Below are 22108 nucleotides of genomic sequence, written 5' to 3' on the forward strand. Positions count from 1 at the left end.
CTTTGAGGTAATGCTTGCTTATGGCATTTTTATTTTTAATTTCTTGAGTAATCTCCATACTGTTTTCCATAGTGGCTGCACCAATTTACAGTCCCACTAACAGTGCACAAATGTTCCTTTTTCTCTACATCCTTGCCAACATTTGTTATCTCTTTTCCTTTGGATAATATCTGACACACACTACAATATCCACTATTGTTTATTTTTGTATCCTCTTCATTTTTTTACAGAGCCTAGAACATTGTAAGTTATCCTCGAACGTTTAATGTTAAATGACGTTAAAAAATAGACATTGGACATGAATTCTGGCACCAGTTGGGAGAATTCGTGGTGATCATTATTGGAAAGAATCTCAGATATGTTGATTCTGGTAATCTCTGGTCCTAAATGTGTATTGAGAGTAAATCTTTTCTTCTAATAATAAAAAAAGCCTGAGGAAATCTCTATCCCCCAAAACAAACAAACAAACTTACATTCTGTCCTTATTTCTTGTCAGTCCAGTGTGAGATAAATGATGTGTTGCTCAGAGATGGGGGCTACATGTAATTACTGGGGAGTGATGGGAGCTGTCCTGCTTACGGGGCAACCTCAGACACTTTGGCTCTCATGGGGAATTGGCTACCTAAACTGGTGCTGTCCACTGTCCAGGCCAACATAAACATGGCTGGGAACAAGGCAGTGCTTTTATGGTCCTCAGTCCCTGGAGACCCTTATTCACTGGGAAAGATACTCTCACTACAGTGAGCACTTGCCTGAGACCCAGAGGTCTCTCATGGCAGGGGCTGCCTGGAACTACCTCTACGAGTTGGCTCAGCTCCCCATGCACCCAGAGGCCCTCCTCCTGGAAGCCCTTCCAGGTCATTGGGAAACAAAATGCAAACACTCTCCCAGGACCCTGGTCTGTGTGAACAAGCAATAAGCAATGGTCATAACTCCCCTTTAGTTTGTCACCTTGTAGGATGCGATCACATTTTCCAGGGACAGCTTCGAAAACTATGGCCTTTCTGTTGATCTTCCTCCTGTAGTGCATAAAATCAGTCATTTCAATCCAATTTGAATCCCATTTAAGTCCCACCTCCCCTATCTACTACACTCCCTTCCTTTATCCCATCTCCCAATCTTAGTCCTGGTACTGGTGTAAGAGAGAGAGAGGAAAAAAGCCCAGGTCCTAAACTCCAAGCTCCCAGGCTAATGTGATCAGATGAGTGTTTAAAAAAAATCTGCGTGTCTTGCTTGCCAAAGGCAGAAATCCACATTTCTATCCCCTCAATGTCCCTGAGAGGCAGGAATTATTATCCACCTCCTCCCTGATGATGATGATGATAATAATAATAAGCATTTATTGAGTTCATACTATGTATTAAATATTGCACTAAGGGTTGTGCATGGATAATTGCACATAATCCTCACAAAATCACTGAGGGGTCGATTCTATCATTGCTCCTAATAAACAGAAGAGGGAAACGAACCTCACAGGGAGTGAATTGACTTGATGAGTCAGAATGGTTTGCTCTCTTTGTTGAAGGGGCTTCCTTTCAGAGAGCCCGTGAATATCTCCTGGGTGGAAAAGCATCAGTCTTTGAGAGAAGTTTTGATTTTTGGAAAGAGCTATAATTGGCAGAATCAGGGAGTAGGAGATCAAGTTGATAAATACTGTGTTTGGGTAAATAGCATGTGTGACCTCAGGGAAGGGGGCTGGTTTTCTTATGTGGGTTAGAAAGCAGTTCCCAAGGAGACCCTGGAGAGCTTCAGACTTGCAGGACCTTTAGAATTGTTCCTGGCTTCTTAATGTTCAGAGCACATAATATTTAGGATGGAGATGGGATTTAGAGTTTATCTAATTTAATCATCAAGTTTACAAACTTCGTTCAAAGAGATGTGATGTGATTTAGACAAGGTCACCGCTTAGTGGCAGAAGAGGGGTTCTGATCTCCTAAATCTCAGCCCAAGGATCTGCCCTCCTCTCAATATGGGAATTAAGTATCTTCCTCTTTGGGATACTTTTTTAAAAAACCTTAATAATATATTTTCTTTAACCCAGTGTATCCAAAATGCAATCATTTCAATATGTTCTTGTTATTAAATTGATGGTGATATGTTTTATATTCTTTCTTTGGTAATTATTTATCATAGCAAAACATACATAAAATTTACCATTCTAACAAATTTTTTTAGGTGTACAATACAGTGAGATTAAGTGTATTCACATTGTTGTGCAACCATCACCACTATCCATTTCTAGAACTTTTTCATCATCCCAAACTTAGTACCCATTAAACAATAACCCCTCATTCTCCCTTGCCCCTAGCCCCTGGTAACTTCTATTCTACTTTCTGTCTCAATGAATTTTTAGTACCTTATATAAGTGGAATCATACAATATGTGTCATTTTGTGTCTAGCTTGTTTCACTTAGCATCATGTTTTCAGGATTCATCCATGTTGTAGAACGTATCATTATTTTGTTCTTTTTTACGGCTGAATAATATTCCATTGTATGTATATACTAATTTTGTTTATCCATTCATATGTTGAAGAACACTTGGGTTATTTCCACATTTTTGGCTATTGTGAATAGTGTTGCTATGAATATAACTCTTTGGACTACTTTTAAAAAAGTGAAAATCTTAGGGCAGAGGGAGGGGTAGGGGAGACAGCAATAGACTATGAATAAATTGTATTACAGTGAACAGTGAGGAATTTGGGAGCACGAGATACACACTTTATTAAATTGTCATCCTCTTAGGTATATGGCAATAGCCAGGAGGGTATGATTTGAGGTAGAGTAATGCACAGGAAAATAAAAGAGGATGGAAGTTGTGAGGAGAGACATAGGTGGTTCAGTCTCATAAAACGAGGCTCCTGACCTCATTATTTGGGGTGAGGCCTAGTACCTGAATCTCCACTTTTGCAGAGCATGAGCACCCCTTTGTTTCTTTAGGGAAATCATCCATTTCTTCCATTTTGTCTCTTTCTCTCAGCCCTGGTCTTCTTGCACTGATTAGCTGCAAGACTTTGGAGCCTATTCTACTGCCTCTGGGCAGGGAATCACAACTGGATGCTCACAGATACATATGTTAGGAAGACCCTTCTCCAGGAGAGAGGTCAAGAGTCCGAGGTTCCTTCCTCCTAAGAAAGAGCTCACAGGTTGGAGTCTCCCCCATGGTTTATCCACCCTAATCCCCCACCTAAGATTTGTTCAGTGAAGCTACTGAGGGAACACATAGGCCCAATGATTGCCTTCAGATTTTAGCTTCTCATCAGACCTTCTCAACTGTACAATGGGAATAGCCCATCTTGAGAAAAGATGCATTCAGATTTCTGCACTGGTGGGAAAGAAGACCAGGGAACCTCTCACATCTCCAAATCTGAGTTTATGGGATTCTATAAACATGAAAGAAATAGGTATTACACTTAGTAAAATTTAAAATAAAATTTATAATATCTTATACCTAAGTTGAAACTCAGACATTGGAAATGTTTGACAGACACAGAATACACTTAAAAAAAGGGAGACATGATTGAGAAGATATATTCTCCCTTAATCTGGAAAGAAGCAGGCTGTAGAACGTGAAGGGTCACTGTAAAACATGAAGAGTCACCTAGATTTGTTGCTCACAACAGGGCAGGGTTACCTCTCAATACAGATACAGTCATTCACCTCATAAGGCGCACAGCAGAGAGAAAACAGGATTTACACAGGCTGAGGAAATAAATGACAGATGTTAAACAGGAAGCAATATAGCATGGGCATTAAATAACTGTATTTGGTTATGAAATTTAATTTCAGATCATGGCACAGCACCCACAAACTGTGTGACTTAGTTTTCTTGTTAATGTAAACCTCATTTCTCTCACTGGTAACGGGGGTCAAAAATAGTACCTACCTCATAGGTAGGGATATTTCGTTAGAATAAATTTTCAAAAGTGAGATTACAGCATTAAAGCATGTAACATTTATTTATTTATTGACCACTCCACACGGCATGTGGGATCTTTAGTTCCCTGACCAGGGATTGAAACTGTGCCCCCTGCAGTGGAAGCGCAGAGTCTTAACCACTGGACCGCCAGGGAATTCCCTAAAGTACGTAACTTTTAAAAAGTTCTTGCTATATTTTGCCAATTACACCATCAGCTGTGATGCTCAAGGATATGTGTTTCAACACAAACTCTTTCATTGTGAATTTTCATTAATAAAAACTGTAATTTAATAGGCAAAAATGTCATGTAATTATTGTTTTACTATAGGGTTCTTGGATTACTAGTCAGAACAATTTTTCCCTTGATTCAAAGCCAATTGTACTTTTTGTCACTCTTCTTTATGTTCTTTTACTATTGATTTATTTTATTATTTAAGCTTTATATATAATAAGGATGTCAATAGTATTTTTACCTGTGGAAAAGAATTACGGTAGCCTCAACATTTTCACCCCAAGCAGAGGAAGTGTTTGGAAGCCAACCAGAGAAAAGCACTGATGTGTTTATGGGCAAATGGGATTAAGCTAACATTAGGAAATCATTATATCAAGCCATTAAGGATAAAAGTGCCGTGGTAAGGGTCACCTGCCTCCCACAGCCTGAAAGTCCTTGTCACAACTGATCTTAAACATAGCTAGCACCCGAGTTCTGATCTGTTTGGTCTTGGCACCATAAATGATGGGATTGATCACAGGAGGCAGAAGTAGATAGACATCACCCATGAGAGCATGCACAGTGGGATCAAGGCTGTTTCCAAAGCGGTGCACCACTGAGAGGCCAATGAGAGGCACATAGAAGGCCAGCACCACACCAATGTGTGACACACAGGTTCCAAAGGCCTTGGCCCGTTCTGACTTGGAAGGCAGCTGCAGAACTGTTCGTAGAATCAGAAAATAGGACAAAGAGATGAACAGGGCATCCACACCCATGACCACCAGAATGGCAGTAAGACCATAGACCACATTGGGCAATGTGTCTGCATAGGCCAACTTCATTACATCCTGGTGCACACAATAGGAATGTGAGAGCACGTTAGATTGGCAGAAGGCTAGCCGTTTGATGAGCAGAGGCAGTGGGATGAAAAAGAGGGATCCACGGGCCACGGCCACCATGCCAATCCGGGCTGTCATTCTATTGTTGAGCACTGCGGCATGGCGCAGTGGGTGGCAGATGGCTATATAGCGGTCAAAAGCCATGGCCAGCAGGATGGTGGACTCAATGGCGGAGAGAGCATGAATAAAGAACATCTGGGTCACACAGGCGTCAAAGGTAATCTCCCGGGAATCAAACCAGAAGAGGGCTAGGATCTTGGGCATGGTGGATGTGGACAAGGCCAGGTCGATGGCTGCCAGCATGCAGAGAAAGAGGTACATGGGAACGTGCAGGCTGCGCTCCATCTTTACGATGAAGACCACGATGCAGTTTCCAAACACTGCCACGGCATACATAGAAAGCAGGGGGAAGCCGATCCAGAAATGAGCTTCTTCTAGTCCTGGGATACCAATAAGCACAAAGGTGGTATGTGTGAAGTTGCAGGCACTCATAGCTGGCACGGAGAAGGGGGCACTGGAGCAGGTGAGGTCACACTGGCAGCCTGCTAGCCTGTTAGGATAAGGAGTACAGTCAGAGAGGCTGGCCCTGGAGACCTGGCAACTGAATGCACCTTAGCTCTCCCCCTTTACTGTCTCTTCCTGCTTCTCCAAGTCATTTGGGCTCTCTCATAAGAACGCTCTTTGAAGCCTCCTGCCAAAGAGGAAAGTGACAGCTCAAATTCATTTATCAATCACTACTCTCTAAATCCATTTACATTTGTAAAAGGGAACCTGGAGAGAATGATGCTTATCTCAAAATCTATCCTTCCCAAGTTCCCTGGACTCCTTATCCTGGCCCATACCTTCACTGTCTGCATACTGGGCTGCCCTTTTCTCAGCTAGGTGCTAAGGGATACCTTACCAGGAAACTCTTCCTGAGAGGCTGTGTTTTCCTTCTACCCTTCCTTTCCCTACCCTTCCCTTCCCTTCCCTTCAATCATTCATTGGATCTGTAAGCATTTACTTATAGGACTTATTATATATGGAGGCTATTTGATAGATGCTGATGATACAGAGTCAAAGACACATCTTTTGTCCTTCAGATGCCCTGTCTAGGGTGAAAGATAGACAAGTAACCCAAATATTAGAATCTTGGGATAAGTGTTAGCAAAAGATGTGCATTTAATGCATGGGAGGGTGAAAGGCACGATCAGAGGAACCTTCCTGAAAAAAGATGGTCCTTCTGTTTAGTCTTGAAACATGAGTAAAAATTAAGCAGACAGAGAAAGGAATAAAAGGTGCTCCAAACAGTGGGAATAGGGAGGTTTTTGGTTTTGTTTTGTTTGCAAATCTTCAGGATTCCAGGTCCCCAGGTCTAAGGTCAGTGGAAGAGGAAAGAAACACAATTGTGATTAAAAATAAAAATAAAAACAAAAAAACACAAAATAAAAACTAAGAAAAAAAAGGCCAAAATCAATCTCTTAAGGTAACAAGGAAACTTATCTGGGGTCATCAAATGAAAGGCAGTAGCTCCCTCCAATGACTTCCCGGGAGATGGAGGTGCTGGCAGGATCCTAGCTGCCAGGCATGGTCTCTGTGAAGGCTCTTCTCTCTGTTCCTGGCTGATGGGTTCCTCCACACTTAAAAGCTGCCTCTAAGGACACTCTCACTGCCACAAAGAGAACTTGATTGAGTCCTAATACTCCTAGAGCTTTATCTTTCTTGGAACCTCTGCTGACCATTCATGTTAGGCGAGACATTTCTGTTTTAGGAAGCACGGTGTTGCTCTGCCTCACCCTGTTCTCTGACCTATCATCAAACTGTATCCCTGATAGGCTCCCTAGGTGCCCTGGTATTTAGAGCTAATTGTCTCTAAAGAGCTAAGGGCTTAGCTTCAAGAAGAGTTTCTGAATCTTGAGAATAAACTCTGCAGGTGTCTTCATCAGTGGTATTCAGGTTAACCTGTTCACCCCCCCAGGATTCTTCTTCACTCCTAACCTGGATCCTTTCTGCTACTGGGACATGCTCTTCTATTTGGCCTTAGTGGAGAGAGTTTGGAAAACATAGGTCTTAGAATATAATATGATAAAATGAAAACTAAAATTTTAAATTGGATTATCCTCATCGTGGATAAGCAAGGAAGAACAGATCCAAGGTTCAAAGGTCAGAAAATCCACATCTCTGTTTACTCTTTGTTCTTCTCCATTCTCAGAGCATGTGTCAAGATATGACAGCTACTTTCCTTGGCAAATATTAGATCCCAGATTTGGCCCACTCAGCTGCTCTCAGAGAATGAAAAGCCTTTTTCAGATGCAGATGCTTACGGGCATGGAGGGTAGCAAGGGGAGCACAGTAACACACTTCCCCTTTCTCAGGGCCTCTGATGCTACTGCATCAGCACCGGCAGACAGAAGGGTCTCTGCTTGTCTCAGAGTCAGATACCTCCCTGACTCTTCTCTCCGCAGGGCCCCTTTTCTGCTTTGCTGGTAACAGCCTAAGACTTGGGGCCATCATCACATCTCCCCAGTTACCTATCCCAGAAGACCTCATGTTTCCCTCCTATGTGCTCTGGCCTTCTGCCTAAAGTGACCCCTGGCCAGACCCAGTTTCAGCTTCAATTTGGGTCTGAATGTGGTTGTTGCATTTACTCTCACTTGCCTTTCTGGATGTCAGCTAATGCTCTGGAACATTTCGTCTTGGCCCATGAAGGTATGTGTGGGATGCAAGGGCTTCCCCTTCCCCTGCCATGAGACAGTTTGTGGGGTCTTCGAGGTCCCTTAGGATGGCAGGGACCTTGGTCTGCTTGACCCCAGTGAGGATGCACTCACTTGAATATGGTACAGTCCTGCTGAGATGCAGCTGAATCTGACATTTCCTTTCAAGCACAGGTTTATTTATAACTCTGCCCATGAAGCCCATGGGGACAGGCTAGGGGAATATAGACTGAGGGCCCAGACAGGGGACAATATCTCCATGGTCACTTGTATGTCACTCCCACAGGCTTCCCACTGTTTCAGTCTGGTGGGTGGGGGGGAGATCACCAGGGGCCCACCGCCTCTGCCATGACTCCCGCACTTACACATATAGGGCTCTAGACAATCTATTTCTGCTCTTCCAAGTAACTCAAACTCCAGTTAGCCACAGTGGTTAGCACTTTTCCTCATCAGCCACTTTGCTAGACACAACGTGGGTATATAGTTAGGTCCTTGGGCTCTAGGAGTTCGCAGCCTCTATACTGAGATGGGTACACAAAAATGTAGTCCCATAATTCAAAATAAGGTCACGTACCTCTTGAGCTTTTCTTTTCCCAGCTTTTCTTTCAGTTGATGACACAGACTTTGAGGTAGGGAAGCCACTTTTCATTGCACCTGGGTCACAGATAAAGAATACATGACATAAAGGCTCTTTGCTTAGATCACATAGTTAATGAATTATAATATTGGTCTGAGAACCAGATATTCTGACTCTTTATTCATTCACATTCAACAAATATTTATCAGGGGCCCACAATGTAATAAGAAAAATAGACGCCACACACACAAATCCCCAACCTCATGCAGTATTCTGGTTAGGGGGACAGACAATAAATGGAGTTGATATAAAAAGTGAAATAGGATGTTAGGTAGTCTTATGGAGAAAAATAAAGGGAAGAAGGGAGCAGATAAATATCCAGGGGGTAGTTGAAATTTTAAATGAAGCTCCTGCACAACATTATGTGCAGAAGGCCACACATAATGAAAACATTTCAGAAGCCTGAGGGAGTGAGAAATAGATTTATGGAGATATTTGATGAAGACCATTCCAGGAAGAAGGAACAGAAACTGCAAGTAAAGTTCCTGAGAAGGGAATGTATCTGGTGGGCCAGTGTGCCTGAGCAGAGGGAACCAGGGCAAGAATAGTAGGCAGATAGAATAGGAGAGGTAATGGGGAATTGAATAATATAGGGCCTTATAGGACTTACAGGACTTTTAAGGATTTTCACTGGGACTCTGGGTTCAAGTAACTTCAACAGTGGCCATGTATCCACCACTGTTCTGGCTTTTAGGGAAGTCTCCAATTCATGGTGAGCTTGTCCACTTGTGTCACAGATGACATTTACTCTGCAACACCCATTCCCCAAGTGTCCAAATTACACACTCACTTCCTAGGAATGGAAACGTACAAGTTTCTAGGATTGTTGGACAGTGGGGCTTTTCACACGTTAGTGGGTGGTAGGTGTGCTGGGGGAGAAACCTCTGTAGAAGTAGTGAGGACATCTTGACTGTCCAGTTCTTACGACTGAAGTTCCATCTCCTTCCCATGTTTAGGACTCTGGGTACCTCATCCTTCTTCTCTAGCCCAAGCCCCTCTTTCTCTTTCTCTCCTCCCTTTCTCCATGACCCATCTTATGTCATGTGTGGAAAAAAACAAGCAAAAATCCAGTCTGTAAGTCCACATCATCTGCACTTTTTTTACTTATGTCCAATGGTGACTAAGACATGGTCCCTGGTCTTGAGAAGTGGGCAGAGTCTGCTGTGGGGAGAATGGTTACAGTAGAGTCTAAAAAGGGCTGTCATGAGGAAGGTGCTGTAGGAGCACCTCAAAAGGACACCAGACAGACTTGAGAAGTCGTGAAAACATCTCTGAAGGAAAGTCAGTTCTATTCTAAGTCAGGAGAAGGGAGAGAGTGAGGGTGCTGTAGGTGGAGGTGACAGCTTGTGCAAAGACTTGAAAGTGAGATAGAGCAATCAGGGCTAAGGAAATGCAAGTTGTTTGTTGTGCCTGGAGCATAGAGAGGAAGCAATGAACCTCTTCATTGGTAAATAGAGCCACGCCATGCAGAGATGTTATGATTTTTCTATCTGGCAGGCCTTGTTTTAGGGTCTGGAAGACAACATAAATGAAACAAAGAGTTCTTATTCTCAAAGAACTTACCTTGTAATGGGGAAACTAGACAAGAAATAAACAGGTATGTAATATGTTGGGGAGAGGGTGAAAGTGCTAGAAATTAAAACAAGGTAGGTAAGGAAGAGAGAGTAAATGCAGGCAGGAATTGAGGGAGAGGTGTTGTTGTCATGATTATTTTTTATAATATAAAGGGCCCTGTAGTAAGGGGACACATGAGCAGAGCCTGCATGATAAGAGGCAGTAAGCCACGGGGGCATCTGGAGGAAGGACATCCCAAGTAAGGAGAACTGCAAGTGCAAAGTCTGAAGGTGAAGCATGCTTGGTGAGTTTAAGGGAATATCTGGAGGCTAGTGTGGGTGGAGTCGAGTGACTAAAGGGGAGAGTAGTTGGAGATGAAGTTGAGATGATGGAGAGGAGCAACGACACATAAATCCTTACAAGATATTATAATGACTGTGAATGTTCCCTGGGGGCTTCTGGAACATGCTGTGCAGAGGAAGTGACATGATTTGTCTTGTGTATTAAAATAATCCGTCTAACTATGGTGGGGATTATTTTACTTTACTGTACTTTACTGTAATTCTACTTTACTTTACTTTACTGTACTGTAAAGCAAAAGTGGATTAAAGGTAGATCCACCAGGAGACTATAATATTTCAAGTTCAAGATGATGATGGCTTGGATCATGGGGGTAGCAGTTGAGGTAGTAGAAAGTAGTTGTACTCCAGATAGCAACATCTGGAATACCTGGAAGAAAGAGTCATCAGCATTTGCTAAAAGGTTGGATGTGGAATGGGAGAGACACACAGGTGTCAGAAATAACTCCAAGTGTTCTATCACAGCAACTTGAAAGGCAGAGTTTCTGAGTTATGGAAGACTGTGGTTGAGAATGTTTTTTCCTTGATGTGAATATTAGGATATGGTTTTGGACATGATGAGTCTAAGATGATTGTTAGATGTTCAAGTGAAGATAGTGATGCACAGGCAGTAAGATATGAGTCTGGACTGGAGATATTAATTTGGGATTTACCAGCATATAGATGGTATTTAAAGACACGATGCTAGATAAGATGACCAAAAATGAGAATATAACAAAGAATAAGACAGGTCTGAGAACAAAGTCCTGAGACATTCCAACATATAAAGATCAGGAAGATAAAGACTAGCAATAATTGAGACTAAAAATATTACTGTCAAATATGCTGAGGATTTTGACATCATCCTAATTATTAAGTAGCCGGTACTGTAGTCACTTAAATTCCCTGTAGATATGAATGACTACTTCTTCTTCCTTGCTGGATCTGAAACCAGCTATAGGGTCCACCATTACTGAGTGACACTAATGTATTATTGAAATATGCACTTTAAAATTTCTAGAATTTTTGGATATACCCAGCTTGGAAAAAATAATTAACTTGCTGGATTAAGCCATTACATAAAAATATGCTACAAGTTAAAACAATTCTAAGTAAATAACACAAGTTATAATTCCTTTGCAATTCTAGTCACTTTTCAGTTTCTGCTGGGGCAGAATGTTGACAGAGGGCAGAAAGAAATTTTAGAATATGCTTAGTTGGGAAAGAACATCAGGTAGAAATACATTTGTGAGGTTTGAAGATTTTGTTTTGGGCTTTTCTTCCATAAATTGGTTGAAAATTTCTAGAGAACAGAGTTTTGTTTTTTTGTTTGTTTGACTAAATTATGTCCCCCAGTACAAGTTAATTAATTCATGTATAAATGTATATTATATAGTTTATATTATATATAATATACATATATGTTTATATTATATATAAATATAGTCTAGATATATAAATATATATATAGTTTATATTATATACAGCAATACAGCATTAAAGTTAAGAGTGGGGGGACCGTGGAGTCAGTTTGCATGTGGATGTGAAATATGGCTTTGCCACTTACTAGCTGTTTAAGTAAGTTACTAAACATTTTTGTGCTTCAACTTTCCCATTGATGGTAAAAGTAACTACCTTATAATGTTGTTTTGAATATAAAAATGTGTTAATATATGTAAAAAACAGAACCATGACTGGTCAAAGGAAATAATAAATGTTAGTTACAACTATTATTACAGTTAGAAAATACTACCTATTTCTCAAAAAGGAGTCACTTTTTCATACTGTGTCATTCTAACTGCCGTGAATGTTTAAAGTAAAAAGAGAAAGACTACTGGCAGGATAAACAAGCATAAGCAGGAGAAACTCTTTAGAACAAGCAGTGATCAGAGGAGAAATTCTAGACAGGCTGTTTGTTCCTCCCATTCTTATGTCTCTTGTCTCCTCATTTGTAAAATACAGAGGTCAGTCAAGCTGATTTTCTAAATATATTTCATCTTTGATTTTAAATATTTGCACACTTAGCTTCAACAAACACCAGATTTACTTTTCTATTGATAGTATGACCTGACATAGACTGTCTCTAGAATTCTATGATTCTATGTGCCTTTGGAATGGAGAATTTTTATCACAGCTCTGCGTATCTGTTCTGTCTTCACACTATAGATGATGGGGTTCATGACCGGGGGGATCAGCAGGTAGGTGTTAGCAATCATACAATGTACATATGCTGGGGCTTGTTTCCCAAATCTGTGAACAAAGGAGAGACTGATCAAAGGAATATAGAAAATAGCAATAGCCCCAATATGGGAGATACAGGTGCTGAAGGCTTTCTTCCTCTCTTCTGGGGATGTGATGCTGAGGATAGTCTTAATGATCAAAACATAAGAAAGGGGGATGAGAATTGAGTCCACACCAACAGTAGAGGTCATGGCAGTCACCCAACTGCATTGTTGATCCTGGTGTCTGTGCATGAGAGCTTCATCACAAGAGGGTGGAAGCAGTAAGAGTAGTGGGGCACGTGGCTGTGGCAGAAGGACAGTCTCATAAGAAGTGCTGCCATTGGTGTCAGCATTAGTGTCCCCCTGATGACAATTGCCACTCCAATTTGAATTATTCTGGAGTCAGTTAAAATGGTGGCATACCTGATGGGATTAGAGATGGCGACAAAACGATCAAAAGCCATGGCCAACAGCACTGACAATTCCATGACAGTGAAGAGTTTAACAAAGAACATCTGTGACAAGCAGGCAGTAAAGCTGATCTCCCTGGCATTGAACCAGAATATACCCAACATGGTGACCAGAGTGTATACGGACAAGCCAAGGTCAGTGGTGGACAGCATGGAGAGGAAATAATACATGGGCTCATGAAGGCTGGGCTGAATGACAATGACAAATGGAATCAGGCTGTTTCTTGAGAGAGCTGTTACATAGAGAAAACAGAAGGGAATGGAGATCCAGCTGTGGAAGGCTTCCAGCCTAGGAACACCAGTTAGCAGGAAAATAACGGAAGAGGATGTGATATTCTGGAAGTTGGACATGCTGGATTAAAAGTACAGAATTCCAAGATGAAATTCTGGAATAACCAAAAGCACCTACATTTAAAAATTAACCCAATTACAAATAATTTTATTCAACCAAAAACTAACCACAGATGAATGTCTATATACTATGTAAGTATGAATGGCTCATTTAAATTGATAAAATAATTGTAAGATTTCAACTGTTGTAGTAGGTACTCTTTTTTTTTTTTTTTGTATTTTCCCAAGCCCATGATTTTTCTTCCCTGGGGCCCTTTGCTGGTAGCTAGGTTTATACTATGTGATCTTTTCCTCTAGCCAAAGATGACTGGACTAAGAAAAGACGCTTTACCCAAGATTGGCCAATCATATTCCATCCTCTTTGGAATGTTTTTCTGTATAGTTGGCATCAGAGAAAAATCGATTGGGGCTTTAGAGCAGCAGTATTACATTGGCCATGAGAACAGAAAGTAGTGAAGCTTACAGACAATTTGGGAAGCCAGAAAATATTGAGAAAGAGATACTTATAATGCAAAGCAACACATATGAAGTGATAATAAATGGCTTAGGCATCAGTGCAGTCATGAGCAGGTGCCTACAGTATCTAACCTTTCAAGTGACTCTTGCAGTACAGCATCTGGAATTGCATTTGAGAGAGATGGAGAGTTAGAACTCAGACCTATCACCTACAGAGGGCTCTGCCCCCACTTGTTATAGTGTGCTGCCGTGTTCAAATATATTTCTTTCTTCAATCTGCTTGAAGACTAGCTTTTCTCCATTAGCAAAGAACAGATTTTCTCTGTTTTGTTAAGACATACTTCTCAGGTGACACCTAATAGAATGTTATTGTTTTGCTTTGGAGGAGAATATAAAACTTTGTTGCAAACATTATTTTTTTTTTTCATTGAGTAGAGAATTGCAGACTGGGTAAATGGGTCTGTATGAGTTGGAAGAGGGGGTCTGGGGAAAAACAGAGATTAGTTTATTAGATTATTCCAAGGCTTTTAGAATGGCATATGTTGAAAGTGCTGAGTCTGAATGAACTTGTACTTACAAGAATGAACTTGTAGCCAATGTTAAGGTTCCTCAGGGGAACCTAAGTGTTTCCAGACCTCACAAGTTCACCCAAAGTGCAAACTCAAGAATTCCCTAAATAAATCTCTTAGTCTTAACAATGGGAAATTTTTAATTCAAATTAATGGAAAATTAGAGAAAAAAAAGTGTTAAGTTACATGAGTTGACCAAATCAGTGAACTATGACTTTCGAGTTTCCAGTTTAGAATAATGAGAGTGTCCTCAGAGAACCAATCAAATTACTGTCAAATGTATTATCAAACCTCATAATGGAAATGAGAGTTAACAATAAAGGGAACATTTATTTAAAAAGGGAATTTTTTTGGACACTACTTCCAATGATTGTTTATTGAGTGTCGTGAATTTGACAAACGTTGTATAGAAACGAAGTAGATATGGTCTTGCCCAGCTGGCATGCATTTCACAATTAACTCTGAAAATTTGAAAGATTAACAAGTTCTATTAGTACTTTTCATAAATAGATTGATTTCTGAAAAACATTTTTATAGCTTTTACTTTTAAAAAGTATGTCTTGATCAGAAAGATAAACTAAAAACCTATTAAATGAATGATACTTATAATAATTTAAAAGAATGTGTTCACCTCTCATTTTCCACAAGTCTTTGACCTGTTTATTTATTATTAATTCACAGAACCTGGGATTCAGTTTTTCAAGTTAACAACTTCCTGGGGTTACTGGGAAGCAGAGTAATCATGAAAAAGGGATCACTTCAATTCTATGTACAAAAGGTTTGGGGTATTTGGAGAAGGCTTTCCAAGAAATTCAGTGCTTGAAAGATTTCTATGTTTTGTGTATGTCAAGATGAAGTATTCCAAGGCTTTTAGAGTGGCATATGTGAAAATGTTGAGCCAGAATGAACTTGTAATATCTCTTCCTTTGCTCTTGCCTTACACTCTCAGAGACATTTTCTGAGCACCTACTCTGTGCACAATGCTGTGTTAGAAGCTAAGACATAAAACAAACAAAACCCCTCTTAAAGAGTTTATAATCAAGTAAGAGAGAATGAATGTTGCTGTTTATAAATAACTCCAATATCCAGTGTATTATGATGAATAATAAAAACAGTTATGAGAGTGCAGAAGGCCTCTGTCAATTAATTCTGCCTACCACAGTGATTTTCATGGTGATATGCAATGATTGAGTTGTAATTTTTGTCATTGAGTTCTAGGAAATTTTATGAGATCAGTTTAAAAAAATAAATTGCTACCTGAACAATTTCTCTTTCACCTAACATCTTCATGGTTCCCCTTACATTATTTCATTAATTCAATTTATTCACTGCTCGTTTTTATTCTTCTTATCATTTTTTTCCCTTCCCTTTCACAGTGCAGGTTGAACTGATCTGTGCTGAGCCTGGCAGAAGAGAACTCCCTTGAATTCCTTCTTTTTCATTGGTCTACAACCATAAATCCCTGCACCCTCTCGTCACCCATGCTGGGCTCAGACACAGAGGTTTCCTTATTCCTTTCATAGCCAATAACCCCACCTAAGCACTTGATCATCCGTCATAAACACTTCATTCATTCCAACATCAAACTGGGAGCTCACTGTGTATTTTGTCAGCACTAAAGGTATGAAGCAAGTAAAATAACAGTGTTTTGGTTCCTGAGGAAACCAAAGAGGTTGTCAGGACCTCATCTTTATAAGGCTGAAAACCTTACCTTTAATGAGTCCAGGGACTCCTCTGAAAATAAAAAATTACCAATTTTGAACACCTACTACATGCCAGGCACTATATTCGGCAAGGTGTGTATCAGAGGAATCAGAGACGAAGAAATGCCACTAGCTGTAGAGTGCACAAGGGTAAGATGCTTTAGATAAGACAGAAATTAGTGTGGAGTGACAGATTCTGAGTGCGTGTATACATGAATGTGTTTGGCTGTGTGTCAAGAGGAATTAGTCCCAAGAAATCTTAACAGAGTAGATGAATTTTAACTGTGTAAAGTTTTGATGGGTGGGTGTGAGTCCACAAGGATGGAAAGCAGGAAAGAGGTATTCTTGACATACATAACAAGGGAGCAGAGGCTGAATGGAATAAGGACACAATACAGTTTGTTGGCTGACTACAAGAAAATCAATATGCTGAGCCTTAAATGTGAAGCTGGGTGCTGTGGGAAATGAAGCAAGAGAAGGCGGTGGGGGGAAGGACATTGACATCTTGAATTCCATGGAAAGGATAAGGGACTTGGATTTTAGTTTCAGAGCATCAAAAGCCAGGCATTTCCAAATATTTTATGAATAAGTAAATAAATCATTCTTCATCTCTTCTAATTTAACACCAACAAAATTCCTTTCCTTTGTTAGCATCTTATTTAGTACCATTGACTCCTTTTCTGCAGTCTACAATACTCAAGTTTTACCCCAATCTATTAATGAAAGCTTCCCACACATTTATATCAATGTTGTCAACACATTCAATGCAACCAAGACATATTGAACATCTTTCATAATTGGCCACTGTGCTTAGCTAGTGAGAGAGATAAGACATAAACCCTGTTTCTCTCTCAATTTCCTGCCATATCTTTTATAATAACAAAATTGTTCTTTGAAGGACAGTCTGCTTTTGTTTATTATTTCTTCACCTTCAGTAACAATCTGGATTCTTTCCCTAATGACTCTCAGAAATTTCTCCAACTGATGTCACCAATGACATTCTAAATACCAAGTGCAAAGGTTTATTTTCACATTTGTTTTCCTCTCCTTTATCTCAAATTGTCTCAGTGTTGACTACCTCCACTTTGAAACTTTCTCCTTTATTAGCTTCGATGGTAGTGATTCTGTGAGATTCCCCCCCCCCTCCCCGTTTATCAAATAATATTTTTGTTCTCTGTCTTGTAATTTTGCTGTTCTTTAGGAGTCTGTTTTTCTTCCAAGGAGTTCCTTTTCTTTCTTGCTCTCCATGTATTCTCCTTGGGATATAGTAGTTATTCCCATGGCTTTAAATAGCACTTATATCCAGATGACTTGCAAACCTTAAATCTAATTATGGCCTCTTCTGAGTTCTGTATTTCAAAAGTTAATAGAATCTTTGAAGCTGTGGCAAGATTTCTAGGCTTAAACTTGAAGGCAGTAATGAATCATGGAACTAGAGTGAGGAGATCAAACTGATGATTTAGAAAAAGAACTGGCAGCAGTTTGGAGAACAAATCAAAGCTCACTTCTTAGTGCCAGTGGATAAAATGTGAATAAACTATTTTATCTATACATGAGGGATATCTCTACTCATACATCCTCAGACACCTCAACCTCAGTAAGAGCCACAAAGACCTCACTCCCCGTCCCATTCCAAACCTGGCTCTCTCTCCAATGCTTCATTTATCAGTAAATGACATCAAATTCTAGCAAGTCATCTGCTTAGAATTGTCTCCCTCATGCACACACACCACACACTCTTCTCCTTCTCTCTCTCATCCTCAACATACAAATCGTCGTTAAATTTGTATTGATTCTACTTCGGAAATGTCAAAAACTGGAGCCTCAGGAGGTCTATATATGAAGGCTAAGTAATACCAGTCTGGTTGGTAGTGGGACCTCGAAGCTGTATTTCATTGCAATTGTCTTAAATTGAGAACACAAAACTGTTCATATCAACAAATAAAGGAGGACTAATGGATATTATTAGGAGGAAGCACAAAAGTTCCCCCAAGTTACTCTTTTTTGCAGCCATCACAATCGAATCTGTTCAGTCCCTGCACATCATCCCCATGCAGCCTCTCCAATCGCTGCACAACCTTCATTTTCTCTTGTGAGAAATAAGCTATAGTCTCTCCACTAATTTTCCTGTCCACTTAGATCACAATGATGCTCTTTCATTGCACTGCCATGAGCTGTAGCTTGTGGCTACTTCTTTAACTGCTGAATTAGACCATATGGCATTATCAGTATTGTCCAAGTCATTGCCAATGGCATGGCTACTGTGTGACTGATCTGGGTTTAGATCCTTGCTCAAACACCAACTAGTTTTGAGATCTTGTAATAACAAGATCGGCAATAACAAAAAATATTATAACAACAGCTACCATTTAGTAACTTGTTCTGTGAATGTTACTTTGCCAAGCACTCTATAACATTTTATCTTTTCATTCTTACTACAACACCATGTGGCAAGTATTATTAAATTCACTTTTCTGATAACGAAACTAAGTATCAGAGAAGTTATGAAACATATACAGGATCACATACAACTAGTGAATAGCAGAGCTGGGATTCTAGACCTATTTCTTTTTAATTCCAGTGCTCATGCACTGAAACCTACAAGTAATATAAACTTTCTTTGATTCAGTTTCCTTATCTATGAGATAAAATAGGCATTGTGTCTAGTACAGTACCTGGCATGCAGTAGATGTTCAAAATTGGTATTTTTCCATTTTTAATAAGAATCACTGGGCTTAGAAATGAGGTTTTCAGCCCCTGAAGACCTCTTTGGTTTTCTTGAGCACCAAACCACTGACCAGGATAAATATATTAGCAACTGATTAAGTCATTTGACTAATGAGCAACAGGGTATCCCACCCACACCTGGCAGAACAAAATGCCCCTTCTCTATAGATTCCCCGAGAATAAATAATTCTACAAATTCTACCATCTGCCTCAGCCCACCATCCCATTATCTAATCTAATTCTGCACAGGGTGAGGAAACTCTTCTCTGTGGGTAAGAAAGTTTGGTTTGTCTAGAGTTGAGCTTTTTCATTGAACAAAACGATTTTACTTACAGGACCTGTGCAGCAATTTTTCTGTCCCTCTCAGGCTGACCCAGAATGCTGAGGAGGCTTTCGATCCAGGGGAGGGCCAAGCTTATGTGAAAACTTCTCGCCCGCCTGGTTGGAGACAGTCACAGAGCTGAGAGGCCAGTTTCCGGCAGTGGTGTCATTCACTGTGTCTCCAGGGTACAGAGGTTCCCACAAGACTTATTTTCCCTCATACAGTATTTTTGTATCTTCCATTATGCAATTGCTTTCTGTGGCTGTGTGCTTTATAAGCTGATGTAATTTTTTGTCCTGAGCCCTTTCATTGAAAGATTTTTTATAAGAACAGTTTGGAGATAGAAGACACACACCATAAATTCCCCCATTTAAACTGTACTTTTTTTTTTTTTTAAGATTCCATATATATGTATTAGCATACAGTATTTATTTTTCTCTTTCTGACTCACTTCACTCTGTATGACAGTCTCTAAGTCCACCCACCTCACTACAAATAACTCAATTTCCTTTCTTTTTATGGCTGAGTAATATTCCATTGTATATATGTGCTTGAGGACACTGGGAGGGGGAAGGGTAAGCTGGGACGAAGTGAGAGAGTGGCATGGACTTATATATACTACCAAATGTAAAATAGATAGCTAGTGGGAAGCAGCTGCATAGCACAGGGAGCTCAGCTCTGTGCTTTGTGACCACCTAGAGGGGTGGGATAGGGAGGGTGGGAGGGAGATGCAAGAGGGAGGAGATATGGGGATATATGTATATGTATAGCTGATTCACTTTGTTATAAAGCAGAAACTAACACACCATTGTAAGGCAATTATACTCCAATAAAGATGTTAAAAAAAAATAAAGTGTACTATTTAATAGGTTCTAGCAAATTCACAGAGTTGTGCAACAACAATAATCACAGTCTAATTTTAGAAAATTTTCATCACCCCAGAAAGAAACCCCATGCCCATTTGCAATCACCATGAAGAGGATTTTTTAAAATGAAATTTTATAGCTAATTGCTAAAAGGCCTCTGCTATTGGGAGTGTAAATCATACTCCACCCCATAACCCTAGTATCTATCATTAACAGCAGTCCTGTTTCATTAACCTATCTGTGTTTTTAGCAGCCTCTTCTTTCAACTAAGAAAAAATTATTTATTTATCTATACATTTCATAAAAGTGTCCTGTATTCCAAACATCATGCAAAGTGCTGGAGGTAAAAAAAAAAATAATACAACAATAGTTCTTACTGTCCAGCATCTCCTAGTTTACTGTAGAAAACAGACAGGTTAACCAATAATTACCAATACCAATAACAAATGATAAGTTTTTCTCAGAGACTGAACCAAGTGTTGGTAAATGTAGTAGATAATCTCAGTTCATCACTTAAGTGTGCAGAAAATAAAGTTTACTTACCTTTTCATAATTCAGCCTGTATTCTGTTTTGAAGTCCCAGTCCACTAGATGGAAGAAAAGTAATCACAATAATTTGGAGTTCTCCCTACTTGTGTTCAAATTTGGAGGATTTTTTTTATTGGAGTATAGTTGCTTTACAATGTTGTGCTAGTTTCTGCTGTACAACGAAGTAAATCAGCTATATGTATACATATATCCCTTCCCTCTTGGACCTCCCTGCCACCCCCACCCATCCCACCCATCTAGGTCATCACAGAGCACCAGGCTGAGCTCCCTGTGCTATATAGCAGCTTCCCACTAGCTATCTATTTTACACATGGTAGTGTATATATGTCAATTCTTATCTCCCAATTCATCCCTCCCTCCCTTTTCCCACCATGTCCACATGTCCATTCTCTACATCTGTGTCTCTATTCCTGCCCTGCAAATATGTTCATCTGTACCATTTTTACACATCTGAGTACATCTGATGTGAGGTGAATACTGTCTTCTTTAGTCTTTAGTAAATAGTACCCACAGATTTCTATGGGCTATCCATCTTGTCTACTTATGGTACCTTTAGATCCTCAGATATTTCCACCATTTCTGGACCACTGTTGGGTAGATGGGTCTTTGAGTCATCCTTGATTTCTACCTCTTACACTCTGTATACAAACAATTGGCAAATCATGCCAATAACTTTGAAAATATAACCAGAATTTAATCACTCTCCATCGCCTCCAAAAATGTCTTCCTTATCCAGGTCACAATTATCTCTCACTTGGATAATTTCAGTAGTTTCCTAACCATTCTCCCTGCTTCCATCCCCACCACCAAGTCTGTTTCACCACAGAAAATGTCTTGTCCTGAAGTATTTTATTTTTTATAATGTAGCAAAACAAAAACAGCAATATTTGATTATGCATTCTTTGTCCAAGATATAATGCCAAATGTTTGTGGTAGGCAAAATAAGGCCCCCAAAGATGACTGTGTCCTAATGCCTGGAACTTGTGAATATGTTACCTTTACATGACAGAAGGGACTTTGCAGATGTGATGAAAGCTGAATCCCTGGAGATGGGAGATTATCCTGGGTTATCTGGGTAGGTCCAGTCTAATCATATGAGTCCTGAAAAGTGGAGATAGAGAGATGGCAGCATGAGAAGGACTTGACCCACTGTTGCTGGCTTTGAAGGCGGCAGAGGGATACAGTAAGCTAACGAAGGTGGGCAGCTTCTAGAAGGAGAAAAGGCAAGGGTATTGATTCTCCCCTAGACCTCTCTTAGACCCTCTAGAAAAGAATACAGCCTTGATGATGCCTTGATTTTATCTCAGTGAGACATGTCAGACTTTTGACCTACACAACTATAAGATAATAAATTTGGTAGAAGGATCCATTATTACTTTGACTTATGCAGTTAGCAAGGATTATAGGGTTTAAGTAACATACTTAGGTCTCTCAGTTAATAAGTGGCACAACCAGTATTCAAAGCCTGGGCTATTGGAGACCCTTTCAGGTTTCAAACACATTCCCTAGAGAATTTTCACATGACCATTCATTCACCACTGATTCCAATTCAAGATGTTCTAAACCCACAGCATGCATGAATGCTTGTGTGCCAGGCTGGATGTTAGCACGTCACTTGTGTAA

At 40.0% G+C, this 22108-nt stretch overlaps 1 protein-coding gene across 1 annotated transcript in view; it reads right to left on the reverse strand.

Moving 5' to 3' along the window:
* Positions 1–20678, reverse strand: part of LOC309667833 (uncharacterized protein) — a 29686-nt gene extending 9008 nt beyond the window's left edge. Inside the window, 3 exon segments of the mRNA XM_082476783.1 lie at positions 4562–5639; positions 12352–12690; positions 12693–20678. Of these exon segments, the coding sequence (XP_082332909.1) occupies positions 4562–5639; positions 12352–12690; positions 12693–13293 (2018 nt within the window). The 5' untranslated portion in view covers positions 13294–20678.
* Positions 20679–22108: the final 1430 nt, after the last annotated feature.

The sequence above is a fragment of the Balaenoptera physalus genome (genome assembly GCF_965194825.1).
Source record: "Balaenoptera physalus genome assembly, chromosome: 10".
Lineage (NCBI taxonomy): Eukaryota > Metazoa > Chordata > Mammalia > Artiodactyla > Balaenopteridae > Balaenoptera > Balaenoptera physalus.